Source organism: Lutjanus erythropterus, chromosome 6 (assembly GCF_056507025.1).
Source record: "Lutjanus erythropterus isolate fLutEry1 chromosome 6, fLutEry1.hap2, whole genome shotgun sequence".
In the NCBI taxonomy this organism is placed as follows: Eukaryota; Metazoa; Chordata; class Actinopteri; order Lutjaniformes; family Lutjanidae; genus Lutjanus; species Lutjanus erythropterus.
Genome location: NC_139322.1, coordinates 911,401 through 926,832, shown reverse-complemented (window position 1 = coordinate 926,832; position 15,432 = coordinate 911,401). Strand labels below are relative to the sequence as shown.

Sequence of the window (15,432 nt, the reverse complement as noted above, 5' to 3'; positions counted from 1 at the left end):
ACAACTATTAAGTAAGTGATATTTTATCATTCTAATCATGATGTCTTAAAAAATGAAATATTGATGTCATGTTAATAATACGCAGTGATATTTTGTGTGTAATTCATTATGATTTTTTTCCCGCTATAGATATTGCTATTGTGAATTCTTTTGGCCACGGTACGTAGACTACTGAAAGTACGTAGTGACACAGTAGAGTACGAAGTACGTAGAGAAGTGTGTAGAGAAAATCTGATATTGTGACAGCCCTGAATCAAAACAAAATTTTGATGTTATCTGACAGTGACAGAATAAATAGATAAATAATAATAAATTATTTTCTTTTGACGTTCGTCTTCTTCTTCTTCTTGTTATTGTCATTATTATCGTTTACTTTTGTTAATCTGTTTATTATTAATTTATTATTAGTTTTATTTTTTTAAAAATGTACATATTATTACAGGCATATAACAAAGTAAGATGACAACAACAGCTACAAGAAAATTTTCAGACATATTGAAAAATAAGGGATGACAATCAAATAAATAAGTGAAATGAGACACACATATTTTAAATAAGTTGAAAATTAAATTATAAAAAACGAAATAGAAATAAATAAATAACGAGAGACCAGAACAGAACAGTTAATTTGACTATTATTATTATTATTATTATATTCTTATTATTACTAAATAATATTACATTTGTGATCCCGTGATTCGTTTTATCCAATCCCGTGCTGGGATCGGGATGAGCTGGCATTAAACGCCGGAAGCCGGAAGTGTTTACAACAGGAAGCTAACAGGAAGCTAAAAGGCTAACAAGTGTCAGCAGAGTGTTTAAAGCTCTTCAGCAGCAGCGTGTGGACCGAGTCTGTCTCTGTTTGTGTCTTCGGGAGTTTGTGAGGTGAGTCTAATGACTGGAGTTTTATCTGAGTCTGGTGAAGCTACCGGCTGCTAAATGTTTCACCATGCTAACTCTCAATTAGTTTGTTAACTGGCGCGAAAACATCCCCCTGTTGTCATGAACCAGCAGCTGTGAATCAAGTTTTAACACATTTAACTGTCCTGATGATCAGCGGAGACACACTTTATGTTCAAAATTAATGTCTGACTATAAACAAACATATTTCCAGCAAATAGACAGAACCCACAAGCTAGCAGGCTAACTCTAGTTCAGCAGATACACGATGGAGTCAAGTTAGCAAGTTAAACATGAACTGTCTGCCAGGAAACTCCAGGAAATAGACGGTGGCAGGATCATTGCGTTCTAAGATGGATAAATGGATAAAGCTGATTCACTCGGAGTTCAGAAGTTTCCACCTCAGCAGTAACATTAGACAAGATTCAAATTCATCAGTTTGGTTGTTGTTCCCAGAGAATAGATGGTGTCACTGGATAGTTCACATGTATTTGTGAACAATTAACTCTTCAGGCGTCGAGCCTGTTATCAATGACTAATTCAGGTTATTTCTGTACTTTTGCCATATAGAAATAAAAAAAAATGTGGCCACCTACTTACATGGGTGTGACTGTGTGTCTGTTGTTGTTCTGAACAAACACAGACCAACAGACACACCAGCAGGCTGCTTGACGTTTTATTTGTGTATTAATTAAAAGAAGAAGAAGAAGAAGAAGAAGAAGAAGAAGAAGAAGAAGCATTATTCTTCGGTGGTGATTAGTGTGTCTGACTGTAACGTCTGCAGGAGTTGCAGAGCTGTTGCAGCAGTGGATGACACAGCTACTGTGAGCTGCCACACCCCCAATACTGCCATCTGTCTCCCAATGAAAGTAGCTTCCATTAGCTCCAAGTGTGGCTAAAAGTCACCACATCAGATGGACAGATAGATGGACAAATTATTGATTCAGAGGGACATTTAAATAGTTCATATGTCAGGTGCACAACCCTAACCCTAACCCCTGACTGAAACAAGAAAAATAAAGCAAACATAAAGAAAAACAAGAATAGTAAAAACAAGAACACAGCAGTGTCGTGTTGATGTTCTACCAGGACGTCTACAGAGAGCTGACTGATGGAGCGTGTCCTACTGCAGGCACTGCAAGTAGGGCTACGCAAATAATCACAATATTGTCGAAACTGCAATATGGCCAAGTGCAATTTTGTTCAATATCCAAATTGCAGAACCAAATCACAGTTGTTTTAAATGAGGGAAAACATTGTGATTATTTTGACTGAAATTGGAATCTACAGTATGATTAATGAAATAATCATTTTTGCATCACAATTTTCATTTTTATTAGAAAAAAAATAGTAAACTCATGATGATGTGATATTTGTTGAGGTGTGTTCCAAACAAACATGTTTTCTTTCATCTGTAGAATTTCAGTCAGGTCGTCTCTGCAGTGCCTCATTATAATGCTGTTTTCTCACATTTTTCTTTTTTTAAAAAAATAATCTGATTTGGTTTTCGTTCTGCGATTTGGATGTTGCACTTGGCCATATTGTGATTTCAATAACATTGTGATTGTTGACTGTGCAGCCCTAGTAAAACAATACAGAAAACTCACTTTAACACAGTTGAACACATCCTTAATTAACTGTGATACTTGTGTTGTCCACTCTTCCCATGAACTGTGATGTGGTGTTTCTGATGAGGAACTGGCGGCTCACACCGCGGTATCGTACATCCTTAGATGTGTCAGACTCCACTCTTAAACTCCCGCAGACCTTCACTCACACATTTTTGTTTCATTTAGTTTGTTCAGAGTGGCCTTTTGTGTTTTGGTCCTTCTGTGAGGATCGTGTTAGCAGTTTGAGTCGGCTCAGTAAACCCAGACTTCAGTAGCCCTGAAGATATCTGCAGCTAGCCGACATCAAGTACCGTTCACTGTTTTTGTACAACGTCAAACTACAAATATGAAGGAATCAGGATGTGTGTTAAACTGTAATGTTGGTGAAGGCTCATGGTGTGGAGGAGATAAAGCCTGTTGGCCACAGGAGGCCACTTACATGGAATATTTGGTGGCCAAAGGCCCTCAGGACACGGTTAATATTGAAACCTGCAGAAAAATGTCCCCCGTTACACTGATTTACTGCTTAACCAAGGAAATATTTAGCAGATTGAAGTGATAATGAAAATAATTGCAGAGAAAATGTTTATTACCGTTGTATTTTCAGGTTAGTGCAGGTAATAAACTGAGTGTATTTTTGTAGAGATCCTGAGCAGCTTCAGGCAGATTAAGTTTCCAGTCTGAGAGGAATCGAGCTGCTCTGTGTTTTTATTGGTTTTATTCTTCGAACGGTTCGTCCTTCTGTTCCCAGAAGCTTCCAGACACAAACACATCACACACAGCCTCTAATCTTCCGCTCAGCTTCTTTTGGATTTAATTTTCATTGAATATCCTGCGTGAGTCTGTGTGTGAAATGTCTGCCGGCCTGTTTACAGCTCAGTGTGTGTTTTCAGACGAGTTTCTGAGGGCTGAAACAGGATGATGTATACGTAGTGAAACTGCCAGCATTTGGCTCAACGTTCACTTTTTCAGACCAAAACAATAAAACGATTCAGTTGTGATCTGATTTTTTTTTTCTTCATGAAATCAATTCTTATATCTGAACTTGCGATCAGAGTACCGATCAGGTACCAGTATGTGTGTGTGTGTGTTTTTTAAGCCTCTTTGACTTTTATTTTGTTGCATTATGTTTTATTTACTGTACCTTTTTAATAACTAAGGAGGAATTAATCAAGAATCTGTCATAGTTTGACTTAAAACTTTTCAAGACATTGTGAGTTCACTCAGCTGTGACCTGTGTGTCGTACTGAACCATGAACTAACAGTTAGACACATGACATTTTTTAATTGTCATACAAATAATTGATGTGATTGAGTTTGTTGATATTTCAAGTTTGTCTTTTTCTGTTCTTTTTATGGCATGCAGCTGTGCTGCTGTGTTGGGATTTGTGTTTAGCATCCAGGCCAAACTCCCATGTTGTTGATGTGAATTTGTTCTGACGACAGCTGGGTTCTGTTGTTCCTCTCACCTGGTCTAAGGTGTGTTCTTTGTGTTCCTCAGGAGTCAAGATGAGTCTGCAGTGGACGGCTGTGGCCACCTTCCTATATGCAGAGGTTTTCTTTGTCCTGCTGCTCTGCATCCCCTTCATCTCACCTAAGAGGTCTGTACACAGCTGTCCCTCTATACAGCTGTCCCTCTATACAGCTGTCCCTCTACACAGCTGTCCCTCTACACAGCTGTCCCTCTACACAGCTGTCCCTCTACACAGCTGTCCCTCTATACAGCTGTCCCTCTACACAGCTGTCCCTCTACACACCTGTCCCTCTACACACCTGAAATCACCAGTGGTACAAGGAGTATTCAGATCTTTACTTAGGGCTGGACAATATTGAACAGCAACATCCACATTTAGTGCAGCACTTTTGAACAGATCTATCACAGATTAAATAAATCACACACGAGCGTCTTGGACCGTCACTGCTCAGACTAAAACAGTTCAAATCAGAGGAGTTGTAGAGCTTCAGCTCCAGAGCTTCCTGTTCTTGTTGCAGTTGAAGCTTTGATTCTTGAAGCTTCATCCATCACTGAGTATCATTCAATGTGGTGTTGGATCAATGAGAAGAAGCAGGAAGTCGAACAGCTCCATCTGAAGAAGCCTGAAGCTCATTGATTTAAACAGCAGCATTCAGTGTGAAACACAGAGCGGCTCTGTGTGTGTGAGTGACTGTGATCAGATTAAAACTCATCAGACCTCCTGACTGAAAACTGAGCAGCTCCGATTAACTCTGCTCCCCAAACAGAGACTTCACTGATCCACCAGCTGATGTCAGGCTGGTTTATTTATCACTGGACAGTCCCACTGGACCCAGTGAACTCATGAAGAAAAGATAAGCATGACAGAGCAGTTCAGTGAAAACCTGAAAGATCTGATCTTATAAAAATGACCTTTAATCAGAAGCTGCTGGAGAACAAACCATTCAGTATGAAGGTTTACTTCTGGTCATTAAACATGAAGATATTTTTCAATTCTTCTGTTCAAAGTGACATCCTGGAATTAAGAAAAAGAACCATCTACTCAGAAAAAGTTTGAAAACAAAATAGAAGTTTGATGTAAAGAATTGAACATTTTCATAAACTGGATTCAAGATGTTTAAAACATCGTGAAGGATGAACTAAAGGAGTTTATTTCCCAGAATGCATTAGGATTTCTGTCTGTTTTCTGTCCTGTAAACAAAGACTTTTGATAAAAACAAAATTGCATTGTTCTGTGAGAATAATACCACCTTCATTGATCTGAAGACTCACAGCTGACAGTCTGGTCACAGAGCCGTCAGAGTTGAAATGTGAAATTCTAGTTTTTGCATCGACCTTAATATGCAAGAAAAGAATAAAAGAATGATGAGATATGGCCTTTGAGCCCTTCATGTCTCTACATCTACCTTGAATCCATGATGAATCCATCTTTAAAGTGGGATCAGAGTAACCCTGATTTTTATCATCAAAACTGATCTTTGAAATACTCAAAGATCAAATGTTGATCTGGATTCTGGTTAGGACTGGATTACCAAACCTGTATCCCAGATTTTTGGGATCCGGATGTGGGATCATGTCCTGGTTTTGAAATGCCCGATTCTGAGACTTAATCCTATCCAGATCACTGTGATGCAGAGTTTTGAAGTAGTGGCTCCTGTTGACTCGGGACGTTCCTAGTGCCTAATTTAAATGTTCCACTTCTTCTGATTTCTGTCTCTCTAACTTTGAAGATAAATCAATAAAGAGTTAATATCCTGACTGAATCAGACTCAGAGAATCACATTCATTCACAATTTGTTGTAAACAGTTTTTTGTTGGTTATAAGCAAAGTTTTGTCAGATATTTTGTTCCTGTGTTTGTTCTGTTGGACCACTAGATGGAGCCACAGCTGCAGACCTCAGCTCTCATACAGAGCATCTGTCTGTACTGTTCTAAAGCATCACACACAGAGTTTGAGTGTATTTTATGATGCTGTGTGTGTTTTCATGTGATCATGTGTTTGACCCTCCAGGTGGAATAAGATCTTCAAATCTCGTCTCGTCCAGACCATCGCTCTCTATGGAAACACTTCATTCATGGTGGCCATCGCCATCCTCGTCTTCCTGCTCATCGGTACGTCTGTGTGTCTCTGTGTGTGTGTCTCTGTGTCTGTGTGTGTGTGTGTGTCTCTGTGTGTCTCTGTGTGTCTCTGTGTGTTTCTGCCTGTGTGTGTGTGTGTGTCTCTGTGTGTGTGTGTCTCTATGTGTGTCTGTGTGTGTGTGTCTCTGTGTGTCTGTGTGTGTGTCTCTGTGTGTCTCTGTGTGTGTGTCTCTGTGTGTGTGTCTCTGTGTGTCTCTGTGTGTGTGTCTCTGTGTGTGTGTCTCTGTGTGTGTGTCTCTGTGTGTGTGTCTCTGTGTGTGTCTATGTGTGTGTGTCTCTGTGTGTCTGTCTATGTGTGTGTGTCTCTGTGTGTCTGTGTGTGTGTGTCTCTGTGTGTCTCTGTGTGTCTCTGCGTGTGTGTCTCTGTGTGTCTCTGTGTGTCTCTGCCTGTGTGTCTCTGTGTGTCTCTGTGTGTCTCTGTGTGTCTCTGTGTGTGTGTCTCTGTGTGTGTGTCTCTGTGTGTGTGTGTCTCTGCCTGTGTGTCTCTGTGTGTGTGTCTCTGTGTGTCTCTGCCTGTGTGTCTCTGCCTGTGTGTCTCTGTGTGTGTGTCTCTGTGTGTGTGTCTCTCTGCCTGTGTGTCTCTGTGTGTGTGTCTCTGTGTGTCTCTGTGTGTCTCTGTGTGTCTCTGTGTGTCTCTGTGTGTTTTTCCCTCACACTTATCCAGACCTGGAAATTACTGAAATTAAAGAGAGTATGGAAAAATATTAGTGTTTCCAGTCAGACTGCTGCCCCAAAACAGCTCATCATTTCAGCACCAAATTTACAGACCTGCTGAGTAAATCTCATCAGCGTCAGTGAGCAAATACGCACCCAGCATGTTGGTACCAAGATCTACTAAAGCTGGTGATTGTCTGCCTCACATTACATGTTTTAGAGGCACGCAGGAAAAACAAGACAGAGACGTTTTTTTGTACCACCAGAAATTTCTCTGCACCAACCATCTGCACCAGTGCATCATGGTTCTTACAGAGTGAGAGAAACATCTGAAGAAAGTAAGAGGTCTCACTCTGCCACTATTTTCCCATCTGCAAACATCAGCTGCACAGTCATTCCTAGGGATGGTTTGATAAAACCTTTTCATGTCCACAACCTTGAGTATCTGCTGATGCTAATGCTGATCCAGTACCAGTTTGTCCCTCTCTTAAACATCTCAGCTGTTAAGAATACATTTGTATGGATGCACCAACAGTCATCTACAAAACATCATGTTCAAGCTGTGAAAAAATACATTTCCTCCTTCCATGATTAAGAAACGCAGCTCATATCATGACTCTGTTGTACTACTGTTTTTTGTTTTTATTGAAACTTTTTCACACAGAACTTTAAAGAGTTTTATGATCGGTCAGCACCATTCAGATTTTCAAAATAAAATTTAAATAAAATGCATGAATGTCACTCAGCTGTTTTGTTTTTGCTTCTATCAGCTTAAAATAAGTCCACATAGCTGAGAGTTAAGCGAGTTTAGCTTAGTCAACCTTTTATGTGATATTACATTAGTTAAATCTTCCGTTGTTTGGGAGATTCTGCGACGTTGTTCTCTGTGAAACTCCAGCTGTGTTTTTCGGCCTAAAAAACTAAACCTGACCTTCAGTCAGCATGAAGGCCAGTCGATCATGAATTTTCATTTTTGGGTGAATTATCCCTTTAAATGGTTAAAATTTTGATACAGTTTTGATTTTATCATCACGTTATAGCCTTCTGAATCGAATCAAATTGTGAGGTTCCAATAGATTCCCACCCTGAGCCTCAGTGAAGCAGATTCTGTTTAAAATGTTTGACCATCATGCAACAGTAAACTGTTCACATGTTGGCTCTGAGTGTCACATGACTCCAGATAGTAGATTATAAAATGTTTATGTTCTTCTTCATGTCTTTTATCGTGTGTGTGTGTGTGTGTGTGTGTGTGTGTGTGTGTGTGTGTGTGTGTGTGTGTGTGTGTGTGTGTTTGTGTGCGCAGATGCTTTCCGTGAGGTGAGGAAGTACAGTGTGACGGAGAAGGTGGATCTGACCAACAACCCGACGGCCATCGAACACATCCACATGAAGCTGTTCAGAGCTCAGAGGAACGAATACATCGCCGGCTTCGCCCTGCTGCTCTGCCTGTGAGACACACACACACACACACACACACACACACACACACACACACACACACACACACACACTTGTATCTCTGTCCCTGTCAGGACAATCCTTTGACATAATTCATTCTGTAGTCCCTCATACTAACCTAATTCTAACCCTAAAACCAAGTGTTAATCCTCAAAGAGCAGTCTGGACTCGTGGGGGCACATTTAAAGACACACACATGCACGCACACACATGCACGCACACACATGCACGCACACACGTACACACAGCGACAGGCAGACTGATCTAAATGCAGAGGAATTTTACAGTAGGATGGAAAGAATGAGCAGCTGTGTGTTTGTCAATGGAAACACACACACACACACACACACACACACACACACACACACACTCACACACACTCACTCACTCCAGTACAGTGTAAATCCTGCAGCCTGATCCTGATTGGACAGAGTTTCAAGGTGTAAATCTCTCTATGTCCCTGATTGGCTGACTCCCTCAGATGGGATCAAACATGAGTTAAATCTGATTGGTTCCAGAGGTCTGTGACACAACACTTTATTATTGGAGGGCAGCTTGTTGTTGGGCCAACGGTCTGAGAAGTTACTGACTGATTATCAAACAAGAAAACTTTGTTTGTTGGATGAAAGTTCGTTGCCAGAGAGCAAACCTGAGTTATCAGGAAACAAATGAAGGAAATATTAAAACGGTAAATATGATAGAGACGTTTAATTTTACTCTCTGATGATCGAGGCTGCAGAAAACACAACTTCAAACTCCATCTGGACATCGCTTCAAGCATGGCTGCTACTTCCATTTCATCTACGTAGAAGCTGTATTTAAAAATAACTAGGGCAGCAACTCACACATTTGAATATCAGTTAACTAGAGAGTTATTTTTTCTCCTCATCATTTAATCCATAAAGTTCCAGAAAACAGTCCCAGGCCTGGAATTAAGTCATTTTTAGGGGCAGCGTCTTTGATAAATGCAGAATTTTTTCAATTTAGTTGTTTGGTCCAGAAAATTGTGAAATCAGAAAATCGTTCGGCCTTAGTCTAAATCTAAATAAGCCAGACGTTTCCAGCTGTGTGCTGCCTGTAGGGGGCAGCAGCAGCAGCAGCAGCAGCAGGCTGGTCAGTAGGTTGGTCAGTAGGTGTTTGTCTCTGTCCGGTGTTCAGCCTGCAGCAGCTGCTCGGTGACTCACCAGCATCAGTGTTAACATGAACATGTGATGCAGCAGCTGCTGTAACAGAGAATCCAGCAGGAAGTGCTCCAGAGTTTAGACCGAGCCCTCCTCAGACAGACAGGCCACTGTGACCTGAGACTGAGTCAGGAGAAATATGGAGGAACGGTTTGTGGAAAAGGCTGAAGTGCTGGCAGCTGATTGAATTATTTCAGGGCTGTGAATTAACTGACGGACATATTTGGAACTGATACTATCGTCTCCTACAGACGCCTGAGACAGGAAAACCTCTTCGTTTTTAGTCCAAACAAAACATTTAACATCAGACCGATGTTGGAAATTCAGGAAGTTCAAATTTCCAGAGAAACAACTGTGATGTTTGCAGAAGAACTGGCTTAACAGTCCTGATCGATGCCCTGTTTCCTGTTTGTTTGATTCAAAACTGCATTTATCAGTAGGAACGTTCTTGGTGACTAACTTCCTCTTGGTGAAATAGAAAGTTTAGACTAACAGTAAGAAAACACTCAGAAAGCAGTTTGATAACGTAGCTGTTAATCACATTCCTCAATAACCAAATTGTTTTAAACAGCGCTGAAGTGTGAAGCACTTTGCGCTGTGCATTATGAACATTACACACACATTAACCTACAGAACATGACAACATCTCACTAAATGCTTCAACACCAAACCACTCCTTTAACACATCTTACAATGAGGGCAGTTATCACTTTGTTTCTGCCCCTGCAGTTCTTCCCTGTAAGCAGCGACGCCCCTGCTGTGAGTCACCATTGCATCACAGCCTGTTGGCACCAAACACAGCACACACAACACGTAGAGCACACACACACACGCACACGCACGCACACACACACGCACACACACACACACACACACACACACACCTCAGCTGGGTAATGTCAAGGGTCACTCAACGTCTGTGTGTGTGTGTTACTATATGTACTCTCTCTCTATATATATATATATATATATATGTGTGTGTGTCTGTGTGTGGTGAATGTTCTATATTAGGTTGTGTGATGTGTTAAAGAGTGTGTGACAGATGATCTACACACACACACACACACACACACACACACACAGAGCAGGTGTAACAGCTGATGCAGCAGTCAGCTTCAGGGCTCAGGTGGTGTTTAGTTGCTGTTTCTCACTGCAGATAATTAGAGGATCAGTTCTCCTCCTGGTGGAGCAGGTCGGCCAGGAACCATGGGGTTCTAGAACCGTTCTAGAGCCTGAGCAACACGCCGGCCAGGCCGATCATCAATAGAATTATTATTGGACAGTTTTATCAGTCGACTTAGAAGTAACACAAAAATGCAACACAGAAATGCCGACGACGTGCTGCAAAAAGTAGATTTGTTTCCTCTGTTACTTGTAGAGAGACTCTGACCTGTAAAAACGTGTTTATTGTCTGAAGTCTTTGTGACCTCACCGACAGATGTTTTGTTGTTGTTGTGTGTTTTTGTGTGCAGGTTGCTGCGTCGTCTCGCCACTCTGCTCTCCCAGCAGGCCTCACTCATGGCGTCCAACGAAGCCTTCAAGAAGCAGGCTGAGGGTGCCAGCGCCGCCGCCAAGAAATACATGGAGGAGAATGAGCTGCTGCAAGAGGTGATGCACACACACACACACACACACACACACACACACGCACAGAAATAAAAAACACATTTAACCTTAAAGTTGATATCTTCTGTTTCTATAATAGCAATAGAGATGCAAAGATTAATTGATTAAGCGATTAGTTGTCAACTATTAAATTAATCTGCATCTGATTCCAGCTTTTTAAATGTAAGTTCAGGGTTCAACTTTGTTTTCTTTCTCTTGGCCAAAGTCAGTTTTTACTTGCCACAGCAAAAAATTATATTATTTAACTTAATTATGAGGTTATCAAATTATAATGAAGTTGTCATGTTTAATCTCGGGCTGAACATCTGGCTGAACGTCACAGTTTCTCACAGTCGGTGATGTTGTTAAATGTTTTGTCGGTCCAAAACCAAAGATATTCAGGTTATAAATGTATAAATTTTAAAGGATTAATTGATTATCAAAATAGTTAAATTCTGTTTTTTACCACTTGCCTGGTTGGGTAAGCGAGTTGCCAGTTTTACTAGCCCAACATGGTATTTTACTTGCCGTACTGTTGAGCTGTGGAATATTTCCTGGTTTCTTTACTTCTCTCTGACAGTAAACTGAATATTTCAGGACATCATTTTAAACTTTAAGAAACACTGATCAATATTTTCTAACCTTTTATGGACCAAACAACTAATTAATTAATTGAGGAAAAAATTACCAGTTTAATTGAAAATGAAAGTAGTCTTTGTTTGCCGTTCTAAATACCAGTTTATGAACTGACACAGTGTTAAGCATCTGTGGTTGTGATGAAGCTTCAGAGGTTTATCAGCTGAATCTGCAGCTGCACTCAGCTTTATGGAGCTTTATAAGGACTTTCAGCTCGTCGTTTTTCTGTCTGGTCACAATTTTATTTTTTCTGGTTTACTCTCATCGTATCGTTTTCAGACTTAATCTGCTGAGCTGGTGAACAGCCAGATTCATTTGTGAGCTCAATGAATGATTAGATGCATTTTCACCAGAAGTACTGAGAACTTCTCTTCAAAGAACCAAAAGGTTCCTGCATCCCATTCTTGTATGTTTCCACCTCAGTCTTAAGACCCACCAAGTAACTGTACTACACCTCCAGTCCAGTAGGTGGCAGTAAGAAGACTTTTTCTGCAGACTTTTAAACATGGTGGCTGAATTGAAATGCTGCAAGTACTGGACCAATCAGAAATGTTCAGCACTGCAAGCCCCACCCCAAAAGTTCCTTACCCTTTGGAAAGTGCTACATCTTAGCAGGGTTTGGGGGTGGAACAAAAACTAGAACTAAATTTTAGACCTTGTTTCCCTGTAGTTAAACTGCATTGAGTTCCTCAAAAGGTTCCTAGTTGGAGAAAGTTCGAAATGCACCTTTTGTTGGTAAGGATGTGGAAATAAGCAACTGTTTGTTAAATTTCAGTATAACAAGTTAAAAGATGATGATATGAGAGTTATTTCTGATGCAAACAAGTAAAGAAAACAATCAGTTATCGCAGTTTAATTATCTGAGGAGTCTATTTTAAAGACTCAGGACAAACCATCATTTTAGATTTAATGACACAAAAAACAGATCTTTTTAATTTTTCCATGCAAATGTATGTTTTAATGTGTGAGATACAGCTGTTTCTTCCACTAAACAGTCGGGGGCAGCACTGATCTGCAGCTGCTGAGTTGAACCAAAATACACACTGATAATATTCATACACACACACACACACACACACACACACACACACACACAGCCACAGCCTGTGTAGCTCATTCACAATGTGGTTACACACATGCGCGTACACACACTCTGGTAATGTGACCCGGGTTTGTCCGGGGTGAAGAGATCACGGAGTCCTCGGCTGCTAAAAGGAGAAATTGCTTCATCTGCATGTGACACACACACACTTCCTGCACTCCACACACTCCAATCCCCCCCCCCCCCACACACACACACACACACACACACACACACACACACACACAGTCGATACAACATTTCAAGATAAATGTTTCTGTGTTTTCATATTTCAGGATGTTTTAGCAGCAACCTGAATTCATATGAATGACGGTGTTGGTGTCTGAGATGTGGGCTCTGCTCTCTGTTTCATAATTTCCACACAGTCAGGGAGGATCTGCAGAGTTAGGCAGCTGTTTTGTTTCCCACTAAACTGTGACACACGGTCACAATGTAATCACACCCTCAATACTGTCAGTTATCGGAAAAATTCTTTCTGAAATGTTAAAGTGATTCACCAAGTTCAAAAAAGTTGAATACAAAGAGTTTTGTGGCGGATATCGATGAAGACAAGTTTCAAATGTTAAAACTTGTCATTTCCACTGCTACTACATAATAAACAGGTTAAATCATGATGAAACCTCAACAGGTGACTCTGCATCAGAAATAGAAAATACTCTGAGTTTCTCATCCTGCTGATGGCAGAAAATGGATTGTATTGTCACTGACTTGATCAAGTGTAGGTATAATGTAATTTACTTCATTATAGTACATCTACAGCGCTGCAGTACTTCATTACAGTACATCTCTACAGTACTGCAGTACTTCATTATAGTACATCCCTACAGCGCTGCAGTACTTCATTACAGTACATCTCTACAGCGCTGCAGTACTTCATTATAGTACATCCCTACAGCGCTGCAGTACTTCATTACAGTACATCTCTACAGCGCTGCAGTACTTCATTATAGTACATCCCTACAGCGCTGCAGTACTTCATTACAGTACATCTCTACAGCGCTGCAGTACTTCATTATAGTACATCCCTACAGCGCTGCAGTACTTCATTACAGTACATCTCTACAGCGCTGCAGTACTTCATTACAGTACATCTCTACAGCGCTGCAGTACTTCATTATAGTACATCTCTACAGCGCTGCAGTACTTCATTACAGTACATCTCTACAGCGCTGCAGTACTTCATTACAGTACATCTCTACAGCGCTGCAGTACTTCATTACAGTACATCTCTACAGCGCTGCAGTACTTCATTACAGTACATCTCTATCTACATCCTGTAAAAAATAATCTGTTGCATCTCAGATCTTTATTTGATTTGATAGGTTTAAAATTTACTTTAATGACCAATTAATCGTCAAATAATCATTACCATCCCTTCTACAGACGTCATGAGTCTGGACAGATGTGGATGTAAACTGTAACTTGACTTGTTGGACCATGAGGTGGAAATTTTCATTTAAACACAAATCTATGTATTTTTGAGAGGTTTATAAAGGTTTATGTCTTCATTAGGAACCAGTCATGGCAGTTTGATGCACCTCAGATTATTTTTGGTGTATTCAGCCATTAAAAACTGTAGGTTTGACTTCCGCTCTAGCAGCCATGAGGTAGGCAGCATATTAACAGAGCTCCTCGATCATTAAGATAAACGCCGTATTTTCTTGAGAGATTGTTTCATATTAACAGAAGAAGTTAAAAAGGCGTTTACAACATGCCTAAACCAAAACAAAAAAACGTTTCACAGACAAAGGAAAGGGCTCAAACAGCCGAGGAAGAGTCGATCGAAGACGACACAGCTAGCCATCTTGACAAGGGGGAGCTACAGGTGGACGCAGACATGGCTAGCTTGCAGGTGATTTTGCAAGAGCTGAGAGAGTTTCGGCGTGAAAATGCAGACACTCTCCGAGAGATACGAGAGGACATTAAGGCAACTAACAGCAGAGTTGATGAAGCCGAAATACGAATTTCAGAGACAGAGGAAAGAGTGCAAGGGTTGGAGGAGGCTACGAGGGAACTGCTAAAGCTACAGGCCAAGCTGGAAGAGAAGCTAACGGACCAAGAGGGAAGAGCAAGACGGGAGAATATAAGAATTCATGGCATAGAGGAAGGGTCGGAGAGCAACTCCACATCGATGATAACATTTGTGGAAAATCTGCTGAAGGAGAAACTGGAGCTGCCCCCCACCGACGAACTCAAAATTGAGCGTGCGCATCGCGCACTGGGACCGAAACCCCCGGCCGATTCCGCCCCGAGATCCATAGTTGTTAAGTTCTCCAGCAGCAAAACTAAAGAAGAAATCCTAAAACTGGTGTGGCGAAAAAAGGGGTTTCTGTATCAGGAAAGAAGAGTTTTTGTGGACCACGACTATGCACCGGAGACCCTCAGGAAGCGCCGAGAATACGCGGAGGCGAAGAAGGTGCTGCGGGAGAATAACATACGGTTCCAAACTCCTTTTCCAGCCAGAATGAGGGTGTTTTACGAGGGAGAGACATGCCTGTACAACTCTGCAGAGGAAGCTACGAAGGACATGGTGAAGAGAGGTTTGTCCGTGCCGATACATAAACCACCAGCGAGCTGGGCTGACAGAGTGGCAAATCTGATGTGGCGCAAAATCCGGTCACCGAGAGGAGCAGACCAGCAGCCAGAGGCTCCGCGGGATGGTTTTAGAAAGAG

At 41.1% G+C, this 15,432-nt stretch overlaps 1 protein-coding gene across 1 annotated transcript in view; it reads left to right on the top strand.

Annotated features, from left to right (window-relative positions):
• Positions 1–750: 750 nt before the first annotated feature.
• bcap31 (B cell receptor associated protein 31) overlaps positions 751–15,432 on the top strand; it is a 30,824-nt gene continuing 16,142 nt past the window's right edge. The window contains exons 1-5 of the mRNA XM_084720143.1: positions 751–885; positions 4,012–4,111; positions 5,996–6,096; positions 8,081–8,225; positions 10,889–11,024. Of these exons, the coding sequence (XP_084576269.1) occupies positions 4,020–4,111; positions 5,996–6,096; positions 8,081–8,225; positions 10,889–11,024 (474 nt within the window). The 5' untranslated portion in view covers positions 751–885; positions 4,012–4,019. The remainder of the gene's footprint in view (positions 886–4,011; positions 4,112–5,995; positions 6,097–8,080; positions 8,226–10,888; positions 11,025–15,432) is intronic.